Here is an 18,413-nt window from a genome sequence, read left to right on the forward strand (position 1 = left end):
CAACCTAGCCCAGTGTCTTAGCAGAGGCAGTTTTAAGGAAGAAGCTGGACTAGAAACCTCCTGAAGTCTCTTCCAGCCTGAATCACCCTGTAATCCTATGAAGATTATTATAAAAATAGAGAAAGACTTTGTAATCTGCCTCTGCAACTTAATAACTAACTGATGAGATAGCTATACCTCACAGTCTCTATATGTCTCTTGAGATATCTATATCTAGACATCTTCAGACATCTAGGCTTCGTGAACAAAAATTTGGGAAGGGCTCTACCCACATTTGCTACAAGCGCGCTGTGAATACCTATATTGTAAAGAATGAGAAGTTGATTACAACCTAACAATTTGTAGCAACAAACTTGTTCTCTAATGCAGACACTCCCACACATTTCTTTTCAGTGGTGGGTAGCCTTTGACAGACTTTCGAAGTATTTACATCTGACTAAAAAAAGAAACCAGTCCAATCATGCCTGATTTCATTTTAATTTCTCCTGCTCTCAACTTTTTTTTTTTTTTTTGAACTTGCACACTGCAGCTACTTCATAATTACCTTCTGCTTATTTCAAAAGGAAAATACTGAACAAAAGTCCTGAAGCTACAGAGTAGTCTTTTCTCCAAAGAATATGATATGGTTACAGTTACACAGTACTGCAGATGTGATATCTGAAATCAAGGCAACAACTCAATGACATTAAAGCCACCAAAAAAGTTTCACCATTTCCAAGTAAAACCCAGTAAACATGACATTTAAAAGGTCCACAACATGAATACACAATTAGTACTGCAAGTATTCCATCTTAATGTTCAAGTTTTAACTTCAAAGGCTACAAGCTGTTTCAGAATAGAAACACTCACAGTGCTGTGCAAATTCACAACTCTACATGCAGAGGGGGTGCCGCGAGCCGCCCCCTGAAATCAGAGTCCATTTACACGTATGGCCACAGGAGGGAGATGAGAGCATTAGAGAAAACAAACCCTGTTTTCCCAATCCTGCAAAGAACCCCCCTCAAGCAAACAGCAAGCTTTAACAGGGCAAATCCACTGTTTCCTGCTTAAGTTGAAGAGAAATTAAATGTATCGGTACATCTCAGTGCAATCTAGAAACGTTCATAGAGTGTAGTGATAACCATCCACACAGAAGAGCTGAAGAATCCTTTCATCATTTTGAGGAACCACCATGTTCCACCAGTCTGGCTTGCAGATGACCTTCATGTCCAAACACCTGTTAAGTATGGCACAATTTGCCACGTGACATTTGCCCATATTGAACATGACAATCAAGTCATAACCAGTAAATAAATAAATAAATAAAAGCTTAAAAAGCATATGCGCAACTGATTAATTAAGGATAATGCCTGTTCCAACTACGCTTCCAGTTTTTCAGCACCTAAATAAAAAGAAAAGTCTCATGCAAATGAAGAGAGATTTTTGTTTTTTTATTTTTAGAATAACAGAATATTCTATGATCCACAAGGATCATAGAATCCAACTCCTGTCCCTAACATGACAACCCCAAGAGTCACACCATGTGGCTGAGAGCATTGTCCAGGTGCTTCTTAAACTCTCAGGCTTAGTGTTGTGACCAACCGCTCTCTGGGTGAAGAATCTTTTCCTGACATACAACTTAAACGTCCTCTGACACAGCTTCATGGCATTCTCTAACTCTCCCTGCTTTTATGTTAAGGCTGGAGAAAGACAAAACCAGAAGCTTTTGCAGTTTCTAGGGCCATCCAAAACTTTGCAAGTGACATGTACACAAAGATACAACCAGAAGTTCTTACAGGCTCACTTCACCCTGTCAAAAAAATGAGGCAAAACTTTATCACAAGAGAGCAAGCTGCGTGAACCGGCCTACCACCCTGGAGCTTCCTACCCTAGATAACTAGGAGCCATAATAAAAACGGTGATAAAGTGACAGCAAGATATCTCACTGAAAAATGTCCTGAGTACCTGCTACTAAACTGAATCTGTGGTGCAGAATTCACTGCACTTGACAAATAAACATGCTTATGTTTGGGATCTTGCTCTCAAGCAATACAAAGTTCATCTTCCTGGAAAACTTCATAAGAGGGAGGAGAAGAGATATCTCCCATTTACACACAGGTTTCCGTTTATTGGCAGACATCTATAGAAAATTCAGTATTTCCAGTTGGTGACCTTGAAAAGTTGCAAGTCTCATAACTGGATATATGTTTATTAACTAGATCAGTGTATCAATAACATTAGAAAAAATACAGCAGGCAGAAAACAATTTAACCCTGACTTTAGTCTCAGTCTTTTCTTATGGAGATCCCAAAGCAAGGAAATGATGCCGCAGGACTACTGAGCTGCAAACTGAACAGTGCTTCAGATAACCAGAAAGCGTCCTCAGAAGCTTTTGGAGTTTCACCACTCCAGTGCTGCATATTAAGCCTCAACTGAGAAACAGTGGCAACAGTGTGTCCCCAGCAACAGAAGAAAATCTATTTGCCCATTTTCTGGCTAACTAGGATTTAAGTGAGGAAGTGGGGAACTGTATACAACAAGTAGTATTGGAAGAAAATACTTCAGTGTATTGTGGGCTACAAGATACTTTTTCCAGGCACTGTCTGCTAGAGCAAGGTAGGAGAGTCCTCTACCTTCCTGAAGTAGACCTTTTTAGGAGAAGGGAACATACAGCTCTAGAAAAAAAGATTGGGCTGGAAAAAGTGACAGCTTAGTTTCAGATTCCCTAGTTTTAGGCTTCATTTCAATTTGCCAGTTCTTGTACTTTTCTGCGTCTGAACTCTGTTTACATGATTGTTTCAAAATTAAAAAAGGCACTTGTGTAAGTTCTACAGCACACAGAGGTGGGAAGGTAGAGAGCTACAAAGTTATCTTTATATGACTAGAAAAATATAAAGGATGTGATTATAAAAGGGATTAGTATAAAAATTAACAATGGGGATGGCAGAACTCTATGCTGTGACATTCCCAGTTATCCTTCCTGTCCTCCTACATCCTTACTCCAGTCACATTTTTACAGGCAAGCTGGTTTAGCTAAAAACACTTTCACTTAAATATAAAAACACATACACTTAAACATAAAACAGAAAAACATGAGTTACCTGCAAAATAAAAACTTCTCAGACTGTTTTTCAACTCTACTTTCAAAATGTGGGTAAACTCTGTAGTCAAGAAATCCAGCACATACATGTGAAATCTACTACACCTTTCTAAGGAAAGCACAATTCTCTATCATGTAAAAAACCCAAACCAATCCTATGCAAATAGCACATCATCAGGGTAAGGTAGCAGCAATGACAGGAAGTTTAACATACTTGGGATAGAATGCTAATAGATTTCAGGACAGGTTTTATTTCTATTTACTCTAAAGCTGCTCAGGTGAGTACCTTTACCTTCAAGACACCACAGTACACTGTCAGAATGCCTCTGTGAAAAATAGCTTTTCATTTCCCTACTGTCCCTGAGTGTTTTATACCTCTGCTCAGAAACTGTGATCCACAGTTTTAAGCCTGGCCATACAGTCATTACTAGCTGGGAAAAATACAATCACTTATTTTGGTGTCTAGGTTCCTCTGATGAACAAGACGCAATACTTACGTTCAAAAGTTACGTACTCTGCCAAACTCAGAACTCACACATTTACCACACTTTTGACTTCTCCCTAACTCAGAAGGAAGGAAGAGATGCATGGACATATCCCAGATGAACACAGTACTTTGGTAAATGTAATTTTGCATCTCATTTCTTATATTTAGACCCTCTGTCCTGACGTTTGACCAACAAAATAAAAGTCTTTCTATCCTGAGTTCACAGTGCTAGAATAAAAAACTCTCTCAAAGGCACAGACTGTAACAGAGTATAACATCACAAGGTACTTTCTGCTCTGAGCTGGATCAAAGATTTTGACTCAATAGTACGAAATTCTCTCATTTTCTTGCCCCATACATGGAATGCACCATAGTGCATTAACTTTTCCCAGGCTATTTACTTTTATTGAAATGTACTGTTTGTCTATCACACAATGATAGTGTCAACATCTTTGAAATTATGTGGCAGTGCAAATTTACTGTCTTATCAGTAGCAATATATATCTTGCTGAAATTGAGGTGTTACACAAGTGCTTTGTTCTGACTATGCAACCTGAAGACCTATCTTGTGAACTGAGCAATACTGCGATGAAAATTTCCCCCTCCATTACCATCTTCCCAAGAGGGCAAAATAGACCAAAATTTTAAGAATCAAACCATTTTTGATACTCCCTAGAACTGCTCTAAGTGGAGGCACAAGTGAACATATACAGGCAACTTAATACCAGACCTAAGAAGTAATTATACTTTTCATGTATATGCATTCATGTACATGACAGCACACTTCAAGCTCAACTTTTAATCTGCACACAATTACAAGAGACAAAAGGTTTAGTTCTTCTAATACTCACCCTAAAAAAAAAAAAAGGAAAAAAACAATCACAAGACTTTCTGAAGACTTTCCTCTAAATGTACACAAAATTTGTAACCATTTTAGAGTAGAAACACTGAAGACAGGCTTGTTCATTGTCTAGGACTCAATTGTGCCAGAAACATTAAAAGTGAGGGGAAAAAATGGCTCACAAACAAAATCAAGCCTTCACATATCCCATGCAGAACAAGAGACAAAGACTTTATGTCAAAACAAAGGAGGTTTCAGTCATTTAACTACTTGTAGCTTCTTCTAACAAACAACTATTAGCATGAAACATCAACTCAAAACACTTTCCTTACAGGCAAAGCCATTACAATTCCTTAACTCTGCTTTATGTAAACAAAAACTTGGAGGATGCTGTCACTAAAATCCATATTTACTAAACAACCTATGACATGTTATCCTAGCAGCAGTAATTTACTTATCAGTTGGTCATGCATTTTCATTTTGCCTAAATCGAATTTCTAACTTAACATTAATAAAACCAGAGTAACTTTAAGAAAACACATAGGTTTTAAAAAAAGGTTTTTAAAAAAAAAGACTGCTTAAAGATTTGCAGTTTGTTTCTCATTAGTCCTTCCCTGCTCCACACAGACTTAGGAAATTAGACCAAAAAAAAAAAGGAAGTTTCTGTGTATCACCTCCAGATGACATAACATAGAAGAGCCTACTGGTTGCCCTGACAGTGCAACAATGAAAGGACGAACATTAAACTCTGCCTTACATGAAATTTAAGTATTCTGCTTTGCATTCACACACATTCCAGTTGATGGTGGATAAAAGAAAAGTTTCCTAAATCATTCTGGTTCTTAAGTACTGAGAAACCCAAATAGTGTGAACCTTAGTTCTTAACACCTGTGGTAGGCTGATCACACAGGGAATGCTCTCTTAATATTAAATCTCAATTCACTGACAGTTGGCTCCTACAGAACATCCTGCTTGCTCTAATGAGATGGGTGAAATGGTACTGCAGTGCCACAGAGAGGGGCTGTTTGATCCCTTATCTGCACATAACCCAGTTTATTGTGTTTCATACCCCTTTCAGAAATGGAGGAAGAAGCCCCTGAGAAGCAGCAGCTGCTGCCTGAGCAGACCTAATGACAGAGTGGTATGCACGGATGTCAAGCACTGGAAAGGCATAAAGGCAGCACAAGGAATTCAGATGTCGAGGTCTGGACTTTTCAAGCTTCTACTTTTGTTTGGCACAAATATGACATTTCTAATTGTCACTTAATTTATCTTTTCATTTGAGAAAGGCTACTATTGCAAAAGTGAAAAAACCACAACTAAATACTATCTGATGGATGCATGAATAACTCACATTAGCACAAGGTCTTGGAAAACAAAGAGAGAGTAAATAAATATTTGTATATAAAGATCAACAATGCAAAATATACTCTAAGTTTATTTATAAAGTTTTGACCTTAAAATTCCTATGTCTTGTGTCAGCATCCAAACTTTTTTTCCCAGCAAAGTTTAGCCAAAGGCCTTAGCAAATGTAAACCTACAGCTTTGCACTTTGGCTTAGATTTTCAACACCCAAGACAAAGTTAATAATGCAAAGACTTCCCTCATTTTTTAAAGCAGGATGTTTAATCCAACACCCAGCTATCTGACAACAACAATATGTAATTAATTCAGACACTGTAGCTTTCTCTTCTCTCATGAACAATTTTTAGCCTCTCTGATAAGAATAAAAGAATGGCATTTAAACTTGGTACCAGACATCAGTGGCACATCAGCACAACTATGTTTCCTCCTAGTCTATCAGTGCTATGCTCACAGTGAGGTCCAGGGCCTCGTGTAATTGAATGCTACCAATGAAAACCAATGGGCCTTCAATTCTATTCTTTTTAGAGAGCTATTCAGTCTGTATATCCCAGGTAATGTGATAAAAGAGTTGCAGTACAAAAAAATTCCAGTCAAAAAAACAGTAGACCCAAACAGTATTTTCTTTTTTTTCAACAGAGGCAGCAGAGTTTATCCTGGGCCAGCCCAGAATTTATTTATTTTTGATGTAAAATGAACCACTGCATCAGACTGTGCACTACAGACATCTCACAACGCACTGCTTCAAACTGCTGAGACACAAAGGTGTAATTGAAGAAAGAAGCTATTACTTGTTTTTACAAGTTTAAATCTCCTTTTAATATGGATTATTCCAGATTGCAGTGGAGTAAATGTATCTTATTTACAGAGTTTTCTTTTCCACAGGAGGCAGTCTGTTAAAGGAATATAGCTAGATATCCACAAAAAGCTCAAGAGGACATGAATTTAAATAAAGAATTAACTGACTTAACTTACATCCCTTTGAAGAAGAGGCAATATGATTTGGGAAAGGCAGAGACATATTTCTCGCCTTTACACTTCAGTCAACTGAAGATTTAATTTAAATCTTGTTCAGCTAAAGAACTTAACTTACAATTTGATAAAACTGATCACAGTCTTTATTCAGATTAATGACTGTACTAGGAGATATAAGTATCTGGGCACTAATCTTTTCTTATACAGACAGCAGTGAAATTACAAAAAGTATGTACACCTCATCTTAACCAACAATAGCTATGTCTATAAACACATCTCTGTATAGTAATATTATATTTTATGCTGTATTCACAGACATGGGGTTTTTGGTACCTGCAAGTAAGGTTAGGGTCAGCATTCCTTGATAGAAGCAGTTCTACAGTCTTCAAGATGTTCTCCTCTGAAGCTTGTGCAGTACATGCTGCCATCAGCACAGTGTATTTATCTGTTTGGAAATTTACAGTTAGAAAATTACACATGTAAATATAAATACCATGTTAATCCAGAAGTTCCTTTAAAAGACTTTATATTTGCTAGAGATGTTAATCAGATTCTGATATTCTAAGATATTTAGAAAAGGCTAAGAAACTTGTGTTCCTGTCTGTAAAAGTCACTGGAATTATCAGATAAAACAAAGGCACCTGAGATACTCAGAAAGACAAGAGTGAATCACAATAGTAAAGCATCTATTCCTACCGAAATTTAGAACACTTTGCAAATACCCCATAACTATAGTAGGAGCTTAACTGTGGATGCTTGTTTTTCAAAACACGTTCCACACCAGTCAATTCACTCCCCGTTCCTCCCCTCCAGTTTAAGGAAGAAACAGCTTACAGGAAGTTAACTGCAATGGATAAAAAAAGGTGCATGAAAATGTATTATAAACACATAGCAACATCAATTTTGGGGAGAACTGAGGGCCGTACAGCTGAAGGAACAAAGCTTTATGACAGGTCTTAAGGAGAAGGAATTAAATTTATTAGGTTACTACAGTACAGTAGTGGTAGAAGGACTATTAAAAGTATTGTTTTAGACATAGATTCTAAAAAACATCTACACAGTCCATAACAATACCAGCTATTTGCTACTCCAGTTTTGAAGCCAGCTAGGTGTTACATGTCACCTTTGCTCACAGATCAAAATTGTAGACCATTGCTGCCTGCCCACAGAACACAGGAGATCTCCTTTCCCGTGGTTCACCTAGAGAGGTGTGGGAAGTGTAACACCTTGAGGACCCTAACAAGTTAGTTGGCCCCGGTGTTATTTAGAAGACTGCCATCTGAATAACTGCCCATTTTGCTTACTGCACAAACTTGTTCACAAGTTCAAACATGCCTTCAACAATTTGTTTTAACAAGTATATTAGCTGTACCTACTTCAGACCACATCATCAAGTGTTACAACATATTTTCTAATTTTCTTGTAGAAATTTTAAGGCTGTGTATAATTAACATCTTTATTCTTCAACTGAGGTCAGACTTCATTGTATTTAAACGTGAAAAGTTTGTTATGTACTCTACCCCCTCTGCTCTATTTCTCACCACTTCTTGTCCCTCACCTCCCCAACTTAGTTCTGCATTTAAATTCATTTGGTTCTTTAATACACCATCTTTTAATTTTCAATTACCTCACGTAGAAATTATTACTTGATGCAGTAAAAAATTTTTACTCAAAATGTTTAACCTGGTTATCAACCAGAACCTGAATGGTAAGATGTCAGGACTTCAAACAAAAGTAGTGATAAACACCACTAATCTGGGAATGACATATAGATGGAACCTGTAGTTATACTTGTTTTCAGTATTTCAGGTAGTGAAAGAGAGTGGGAAACTGCTTTCTGTTCACATACCTAAAGCTCACACATGTGAGCAAGAGAAAGGGAAATAACACCTTAGAACTCTTAGGCTTCTCTTTTGCAGATAAAAACTGCTAAAATACTGCAAAAAATATAAGTTTATGTTCACCCTAGCTGAAAAACTCCGAAAATCCAGTGAAATTATTCCTCAAGGATGCAACATCTTGAACCCATCACATAGTAAATGACATATTAGTTCCTTGTTCTTCACAACTACCAAAAAGGGTAAAATTAAGTAACCACTTACAAAGAATGACTGAAGAGCAACTAAAGGTGATTAACAGTATAGCTGTTATTAGGACTATAAGCATTAAAGGATAATTATTATAGGATCACTTATGTGATTGCCTGCTGATGTAAAAAATAGCAGCAAGACTGGTGAGATTTAGTACCATTTTAGGATGGCATAGCTTTACTGAACACATGTTCTGACCCAGACCAATGACTAACAAGACTGCTCCTGGCTGGACAGTACTCTGGTGTCCATATGCCCTAGTTACTGTTTCCCTACACAGTCTAACAGGGAAACAAGCCAAGAAACCTGATCCTAGCAAGGTGCCACTTTGAGCAAATACAGTCACACACTGAAAAAATGCCAAGCATTCGGTTACCTGGAAACTCTAAACTACTGCCCATAGCAGTTTTTGCCCCATTTATAGCTCTCTACAGCCATAAACAAGGAACAGGTGAGCTGTAGGTAGCCACAGCTGTAGGCAGCCACATGGAAGTTCCCTGAAGCTGGCTATAAGGACAGTAATTAGAAGAAGGTATGATTGCTTTTGGTGCAGGTAGTCTACTCTAATTAACTGCTAAGAAGTTATAGAAAATTTTCAGAGCCAGATTTGTACCATCTGCGTTTCAGTCTACTATTACTACAAATATTGGCAAGTTACTGGAAAATATGATCACTGCTTCTACATACTTGGCAGTATTGTGGGATAAATATTCCAACACAATGGAAGAGAAGGAAAATAACCATAGTTTAAGTCAGAAAAAGTTATTATTAAGCCATAAAAATTGTCAGAGGAACTGATATTACTTAGAAGCCACACTGAATTCTTGCAGAAAAATGTGATCTAGTAAAACAATAAAGAACAGTTTTCACTTAATAGTAAAACTGCGCTCTAGTTTTAGAGAAGTCCACATTAGTTTCCCATGAACTGGAAAGCTATTCCTGTTGTTTGGGATGCTATCTGGTTTCTGCATGTATATATTTTGTAACAGGATCAAACAAAGGAAGTTCTACCTGTACAACTTTATACTAGAATTTTTGAACAAGTATTTCCAAACACTTTTTAAAAAAGCACTTGAACTTGGGCGGTGGGGGAGAAAACAGGATGGAGAAAGAAAGAACAAGAAAACCCATCAACAAATTCCAGATCAGTTCCAAGAGCACAGTTTTTATTTTAAAACTACTACTTTTACTTCAAAACTGTGAAAGGTAGGCTAGGTCCCAATTCCACTGTGAACTTTGATTTTTTTTTTTTCCCCTATATATGTGAACAAGAGAATAAGGATAGGGACAATGTCTGGTGCTGAGCATTACTGGCCAGTATTTTTCACTCACATCTTACCTATTTCAAAACATGCGTTGGCACCTCTGTCCAGAAGAAGACGCACTACTGCGAAGTTGGCCACGCTGGCAGCACACATCAGGGGAGTCCAGCCAAACTGAAAGCTAGTTTCTATGCTGATGCCTGTCCAAAGTTGAGATACTAAAATCATAAAACTGCATCACAATAAACATGCTTTTTATAAACTTTACTCTCAATATGTATCATTACAAAGGTTACACCCCGTTTGCATTTTATTCTAGAAAGAGAAATCTCTTACAGCATTTTCTTTAATACATCTTTATTTAGAACCAGAAAACAACTTTTAAAACTGACATCAGTGAAGTTCAGTTCTCAACTCAAGGAGTTAACTATCACAGAAAGATTACATTAAAAAATCCCAAACATCTAGCTGCAAAAATAATTTCACATAAGTGCACAGAATCATTGTTTTCTCTACTTCTGTGCAATAGCTTTCTTCAATCAAAATGAAAAATTTTGACTCTTGTGAAGCCAAGAGGACTGCTGTGGAAGCAAATTGCTTGTCAGGCAATTAAGATCATATCATCCAGGGTTTCCTGCTTCACGGCTCCTTTTATTCTCTGTCCTGCAAGGCAGTTAACTGGCAGACTTGCATTCAGCACTAACAAAATATTATCTCAATAAAAAGAAGAAATAGGAGACTATGCAAGATTCAATGACAATCACCAGAATTGTTTGTTACTCTTTGTAATAGCCAGAATGGCTAAAATGGCTAGAAGTGTTCCTGCCAGTCAGCCCAGCCCTTCCAAATTCACAAAGAACCAAGTACCAGACTGACAACTTTCAAATAAAAAATTCTATGCATTTTTGCAATAATAGGAATCATCTTCCCTTCAATCCTTTAACAAATATTACGTCCTCTAGAACAGTTTCCGTCGTCTGGTTCCATACTAGTCCAATGGTGACTATAGGTAATAAGAAATACTTCTTTAGAAGAGAGAATTCTGGAAAAAAACCCCAAAACTGTCCTAAGAAATGTATGATAGTTGAGCTACATGCCTTCTTTTTCATGCAAAATGTGTATTTACTTTCCCTGCCTTGGTACAATGCCAAAGATGTGCTCAGTCTAGCAATATAAAGTCATTAAAGCTGAGAGACTAACAGGTCACTGCTTTTGGATTGATTCTTTAACTGTTTAAGATCACTGGAATTGTAGAAGCAATCAGTAAAGAGGCAGCAATCAATAAAAGCCACGTGTTGAAGCATTTTAACACCTGCAAGCCACAGAATTTACAATCAAATCTACTTGGTAATGTGTACATAGCAGCTGCAGTCCTTAGTGCCACAGCACACCAGTTTCTGTGCAAGATACAAAACATTCAGTTGAAACCCACACATAAGTTCTATAAGGGGAGCCAGCAAGTGTCCCTTAGCAGTCATATCTGAACTTCCTTGTAGACAAGTCACTTCAAGAATTTAGCAACTCTGATACAACAGCCCACTTAAATAACAATAGTAAGAAATACCAAAAAGGTGTCACCCAGTCAACCTTAAGAAATCTCTTTTCCTCGTAAGAAAAGCAGTCAGCAGTCTATGTAACATCTAGAGCTTTTTATTTTACTTTTATTTTAATATGTATCTTTTTTTATTTTAATACATATCTGAACAATAGCAAGAAAGGATCTATTTGGCAGGCATAGAGAGACCTATCAAAATTCTTGAGAAGGTATTTTCTTCAATGCTTTCTTAATTCATATAGCAGACAGTATCTGCCATGATGTTGGTGCTCCTTTTAAGTTCTAGAATTAGAATGGTCTATTTGGCAACGGTATGTTGTTTGTCCTGCACGGTCTCCTGCCATCTTTGTAGTGACTGACTTGAAGTATCGCTCAGTGTGAAAGTCATAATGCAAAACAGCTGGAATTCCCAGAGGAAGACAAAGAATGGACAACAGAAACAGTAAGCCATGTTGCTTCTTGGCTGCATAGTTATAGGAGTTGATGACTGAACCAGAAATGTCTCACCTTGGTGACTACTCAGACATGTTATTACTCTCATTACACGAGCTGCTGTTGAAGTAAACAGCATTAGTTCAGCATTTAAAATGGCCCTTAAGAAAACCTATAAGGCAACAGTGAAGCCCAGAAAAAAAACACTTTTTAGCAAAAAAAATCAGGCCAGATTCAACAGCCAGAGAGAAACAAGCCTGCTACAGCTCCACAACCCAATGTTCAACCCATACTGATGCTGAGCATGTATTCCCAGCCAGCACACACATACATCACTGGCCACAGTGATCAACACAGGCAGCCAGAGCACTCTTGTGAACAGAGTGCCAACAGTCTCATTCTGCCATCTACCTCCTCCAGCTGCTGGCATCACAGACACATAGGCCTCTGACCTCAGGTCCAACTCCTGTGACTGGCACATCTTTCACTCGCTCCTGTCTCCACAGGCACTTGGCCCACAGGTGCAAGGGTCCTATGAGAGCTCTGGGAGTCCCTTCCTCTGAGTCTGTAATTTGTGTTCCTGCCTGCTGGTGGGCTTCTCTGAGACTGTAAAGATGGGCCTGTGATGGGCTATTAGCTTCCACGATGGGCCTGGGAGGAGCTGGGCCAGGCTATTATTTGGGCTCCCCCACCTGCCATTACCTCTTTGTGCTCCTTTGTAGGTATAAGCAGAGAAGATTTTCAGTCACATGACATAACAAATTATAAGTAGGAGAGAAACCAGACACAACATGCTTTCTTACAATCTGAGTTGCAGATAAATATCTTCCTCTTTAACCAGCAATGGGTAGAAATACGTTCTGGCCTCAGACAAGCTCTACAACAGCAGAAACTCTGTGAAGCGTATGAATAATGGAGAAGCAAAAGAACAGCAAAGGGAGAACTGCATTCTTTTTGTGACTACTACAGTTTCTCCGGTATCCCTTTCAGATACTTTGTTGACTGTGGCTAATAATTATGGTAGAATGACTGTTTTTATACAGAAAAATGCAACCTCAAATTCAAAAAGATTAGCAAGCCCAAAGAACTACGATCTGACTTGCCTACCTGACTCAAGGCTCAAAGTCCTAAACTGGCTGAAGAATTATTCTCACACACCCTGTCCCCTCCCACTCCCATAGTTTACTAGTACTTTTAATTCTCTAAACTGGCCCACAAAAGATGAAATGCACTCCAGCACTCATGCTAAGATATAAGTGGAACAAACTGTTGAATTAAAACAGGAAAGAGAATTTGACTGTACTTATATTTTTAATTGGCCTAAACTATCATGAGATCATAACTTTGAATTCCATTTTAGGAAATCAAACACATGAATTATATGGCGTTAAGTATTTTAATCCCAAAGCAGGACCAAAATGCTCAAGTCATCTTTGAACCCGCTACTTGCTTGCACTACTTTTTGCGACACCATACTTCAGAAACTTGTTCTTAACAAGCTGCTGTTTTACAGGAGTGAGGAAAGAAAACATTGTGCTTGTCCGTCTCCTAAAGGAGCTCTGTAAACCTGCCTCAGCACCAAAGACCTTAAAGCAACATTTAAGCAAGCCAGAAGATGATATGTTCTCCCTTTACCTGAAAGAATGGCCCCAATGGTTGCTAGGAAATCCACTTCCAACACAAACCCTCAGTTTGGTGGAGTGCTGGTAGTGAGTCTCCTACAAGCTCTACTGAACAGACACTAAAGGCAACTCTGGAGGCAAAGATTTAATCAGACTGAGCACCAATCCTCTGAAGGACAATGTCACCTTTCTTCAGAAAGACCTCCCTGATAGAGAAGTATTGTGTTCTACTGCTTTTCAGGACAGTACTGGATGGCTCAAAATTTACTGTTGATCCCATTTTATATATTCTTTTGTGATACTGCCCTGTTCATTTCAGGAGACAGGAAAGTATACTACATGAATCTTTGGCCTGACCTTACGCTCTTACAGATACCTATCTTCTAGCAGCACACAACTGTTCACTGTATATCAGGCATCAACACAGAAAGTGAACTATTGATGTTTGACTGCAATACAAGCAATTGAAAATGGAGGGCTGTAACAAAACAACTAAGAAGTCTGATGCATAGACATCATCAAAAACTCTACCCATAAATAAGAACATATTTTCTCAAAGCAAGACAGATGTATTTCACACTCACACTGCACCTATTCTGTTTCAGTCTGTGCAACAGTTTTACTTCATTTAAAAAGAACACCATTTTCCCATCGTAGTGAGAAACAGCAGTCTTCTAAAAGGACAAGTAATGTCATCGTTTTAAAACTCAGAAAAAAACCCCATTGCTAACTAAGAAACTACTTTCTTTCAGCCATAAGACAGATTTTCCTCAGAGAACAAGCTCTTGGGTACTATATTCTCCTTGCTTGCTGAAGCAGAACTTGCTGACAATTATCACTAGGCAGGTCAACTCAGCTATGCAGTTTCTGCCCTGGATGCTTCAATAAATGATCCAGTCCACCTAACACTGATTAACAAACACATTACAGACAAATACAGAGTAACTGAACAGGAAGAAAGGTTTTTGGTATTAAAACAAACTACTTTTTGGTGACAAATGCCACATAAAGCCTGTTAGACCTTTCAGAATCGCAAAATCTTTGTCCAGTTGATGTTGCCAGGACAGCAGTATCACAGAGGGCACATACCAGAAACTTAACCGTGCTGTGAAGGAGGCAAAAAAAAAAACCCAACCAAACAACCAACAAACAAAAAACAAAAGGAATTTCCAAATTGGGGAAGCATTAAGAAAAAAAAAAAGCCAGTCTCCCCTTCTCACCCTGTCCCATACAACCTTCAACACCAGAGTAAGACCACCCACTGAATTCTCCCCCTCAATTTAACCCACATCAAATTCAGTGTTTGTAATTGATATTTGCAGGCTAAAGATGCACCTGAAAAGAAAGAAACATCTTATTTCATAGTTCACACATTATAGTTTTCTCAGTTTTCAGGGCTTCTGACTGATGAAAGAAACATAAATTAGGAGGAATGTGCTGGAATATGGAATGCTGAGTCACTGAAAAAGTATTTGAATCTTTAAAATAAGAGTTTATACCCTGTATTGGAAACATTCACATATTCCTACATGCACTCAACATGTCATTTTGAAAGGAGAAACTTTAGAATTCTTGCCATGATCAATTAAAAATATTTAACTTTGTAACTGCCTTTCCTCACCTGAGTTTAAGAGTTCTTCAATTAAAGACACATCACCACGAAACAGAGCCTTCTTTAAAGCCTCATTCTTATCTGCCTGCAACATTTGATCCAACTGCTAGATAAACAAGGAAAAGTTAAGTCAAAACATGTTTCAAGGCAAAAACAATATAGCTTCATTTCAGTATAAAAGCACTAATGATCTCTGAAAGTGCAGAGTGCAGGAGCGGAGAAAGAGCAAGAAGATAACTTTTCTTCTTCCATCTCTGTAGATCTGTTTGGGGTGTACTGCAAAGCCTAAGTTTTAAAATTAATTTTTCTGAAAGGTTCCATTCTCTGAAAATGCAAATATCTTCTTTCTCAACAGACCTGCTGTCCTCCTATGCTGCCCTCAGTTTTTCTTACCAGTATTAGATTTCAATTAAGATTTTTTTTCATCTTATGGCACTAGAAAAACTTAGCAATGCATTTCTGTACCTTTTTTTTGGTACATGTCACACATTGTGAAGTGTAACATTAAAAAAATATAACTATCAGACATGAAAGTTTGAGATTGGGTCAAGGGAGCTCAATGACTATCTGTCTGGCCTAAAACAGCACAAGTCCACTGCTGTGAAGGGCTACCCTTCCTCCTGTGCTGGCATTTGTGTTGCTGCATCATTAATGATTTGGCTGAAAAATGCCCTCACCAAAAGATTAGTTTATACATCAGATGGTTGCCCAATTCAAGTTCTTTTCAAAAGGATCACAGATTTTTCTCTATCAAAGCTGCAGATGCAGCTGAAGATTGATGCTGGCGCTATTTAGATTTGTACAAAACACTTATATACACTAACGATTGGATTATTCACTAGTTTCTTTATGGACGTAAGTGAGTATGAGACAAAGTTGTTTTCTCATAAATTTTTAACTCATAACATTATAACTCAGAGTTATACAATTTTCACAGCACACTGTAGCCCATCATTCCATAAACTTTTGTAAAGATTTTACCAAGTGTCTAGAAAACCAAAAGTGAGAAACAGCCAATAAAATAATTTAGCCCTATTTTCACTCTGCTCAGCCAACAATTTTCAAATAATGGACATCTCTGGATAGGAAGCTCTATTTAAAGATCAAGATCCCTAATCCACTGCTACAATCTTCAGCCTGAGTACTGCAAGAATTCAGTTACTTCCATTTTCCAATTCCTGCCACGAGATAAGCCAACACCTAAAACCACTCACGGAATCTCCCTCCACCTCACACTAACAGACACCTCACACCTGTTAGATGCAATAAAGGTCACTTTTAAATTTACCCTCATGCTGAAACAAGGACTCAGGTGTGCTACTAAACGGGAGACAAGTCTTTTAAGTAAACATTAAGTTCTTATGTAATAAGACAAGCCCTTGAAATTCAGGTTTCATTTACTGGACTGAGGGTACACCACCCTGGTGGGAAATGGCTTCCCTGGTGGGAAGCAGCAGCCGCACGCTCCTCTGGGACCCACCGCGCTCGGCTCCCTCACCGCCAAGCCTAGGCCGCCCCCCACCCCGAGGCCGCCCGGCCGCGGCTGGCGGGCGCCAGGCGCAGGGAGACTCGGCCCCACCTGCGGCTCGTGCCGCATGATGCCAATGTCCCAGCCGCCATCGTCGCTGTCGCTATCGCTGTCCTCGTCGCCGCCCGCCACGACGCGGGACCCGCAGAGCAGCGCGGCCATGGCGGCGCGGCCCAACCCAACCTCGCCTCGGCGCCGCCGGGTCACGTGCTCGCGCCGGCCGCTTTCCCGCGCCCCCGCGCCCCGCCCCGCCGGGCCCCGCCCCTCCGAGCGGCGCGCGAGGGCCGCCGCCTAATGCGGCTGTGCCGGGGCGGCCGCGCCTGGACGGGGGGGCCCGGGCCGGGCCGGGCCGGGCCGGGCGGCTGTGCCGGGGCAGGGGAGGGGGCCTGGTCCGTGCTGGGATTGCTGTGCCCGGGCCGGGCGGCTGTGCCGGGGCAGGGGAGGGGGCCTGGTCCGTGCTGGGATTGCTGTGCCCGGGCCGGGCGGCTGTGCCGGGGCAGGGGAGGGGGCCTGGTCCGTGCTGGGATTGTCATGCCCAGGCCGGGCGGCTGTGCCGGGACAGGGGAGGGGGGCCCGGTCCGTGGTGGGATTGCTGTGCCCGGGCCGGGCGGCTGTGCCGGGACAGGGGAAGGGGTGCCTGGTCCGTTCGTGCTGGGATTGCCGTCCCTGGGTCAGGTGGCTGTGCCGGGACAGGGGAAGGGGGGCCTGGTCCGTGCTGGGATTGCCGTGCTCGGGCCGGGCGGCTGTGCCGGGACAAGGGAAGGGGGTAGCTGGGCCGTTCTGGGGATTCCGTCACAGCGCCAGGTAAAAGAAACCAATAGCAGCGATGGCTGTGACACGGCGCACTGGTGTGCGGCTGCTTTGTGAGTGTCGGGTGAGGCACCAGAGCAATGTGTGAAGTTACATCGCTAGATCTATGGCTGGCGTACGTGTGTGAATCCAGGGTAAAAGATGCGGTTTCCTCTCTTTAATTGCTGACGTCATTAGTACACTTCTCCAACGCCACGTCACCCGGCAGCAGCCAGTGACGTCACTTGTGTGTGTGTGTACGCGCGGTGCCACATAGCCCGAGCCTGTGGTGAGGACACGTATGTGAGAAAGTTGAACAGCAGCCGTGCATAATGACCCAAACTTTCACCCTCCCGCCTGGATACATGGGGCATTCCTTTCAATTTCAAAACTGTGGTTAAATTTCTTTCTAATGACAGATAGTAATGTCTCTCATCCATCACAAAGTTCATGTAAAAGTCTTTGAAGAACAAATGAGGAACAATATTCTGTGTTTCAACACTGCTCTTTGAGCTCATCTCAGATCTTGCCCCGGCCTGAAATGAGTTTGGTCACCCACTGACAAAAGAGAACAGAAGAGTACGGAATGATGAGTGCAGAGTGTAGTCCTTGTGCCAATGACACTGTAAAAGTGTAGTTTTGGGAGGTTCATTTTCAAAATTTCCCTCATCTTGATCAGAAGATGACTGGGAAGCATTTCTTCTTTTTTTTTTTTTTTTTTTTTTTTTTTTTTTTTTTTTTTTATTTCTTGATGCAATGTGTAAGGCAACTTTTACCAT

The 18,413-nt window shown here is 40.1% G+C and overlaps 1 protein-coding gene across 6 annotated transcripts in view; it reads right to left on the reverse strand.

The window, feature by feature from the left end:
• The window catches only part of ASZ1 (ankyrin repeat, SAM and basic leucine zipper domain containing 1), a 40,727-nt gene extending 23,530 nt beyond the window's left edge, over positions 1-17,197 (reverse strand). For 2 of the 6 annotated variants that reach the window (XR_007905893.1, XM_051795535.1), the window contains exons 1-4: positions 16,897-17,195; positions 15,327-15,423; positions 10,174-10,296; positions 7,078-7,189 (exon numbers count right to left, since the gene is read on the reverse strand). Coding sequence is in view for 5 of the 6 variants with exons in the window: in XM_051795535.1 (XP_051651495.1) it covers positions 7,078-7,189; positions 10,174-10,296; positions 15,327-15,423; positions 16,897-17,007 (443 nt within the window). In the remaining variant the exon portion in view is untranslated. Of the gene's footprint in view, positions 1-7,077; positions 7,190-10,173; positions 10,297-15,326; positions 15,424-16,896 lie in introns of all 6 variants that reach the window. The other 4 variants (XM_051795533.1, XM_051795531.1, XM_051795532.1 and 1 more) reach the window with 3 other exon arrangements.
• Positions 17,198-18,413: the final 1,216 nt, after the last annotated feature.

This window comes from Manacus candei, unplaced genomic scaffold, assembly GCF_025592945.1.
Source record: "Manacus candei isolate 608988 ecotype Guabito, Panama unplaced genomic scaffold, ASM2559294v1 h1tg000043l, whole genome shotgun sequence".
Lineage (NCBI taxonomy): Eukaryota > Metazoa > Chordata > Aves > Passeriformes > Pipridae > Manacus > Manacus candei.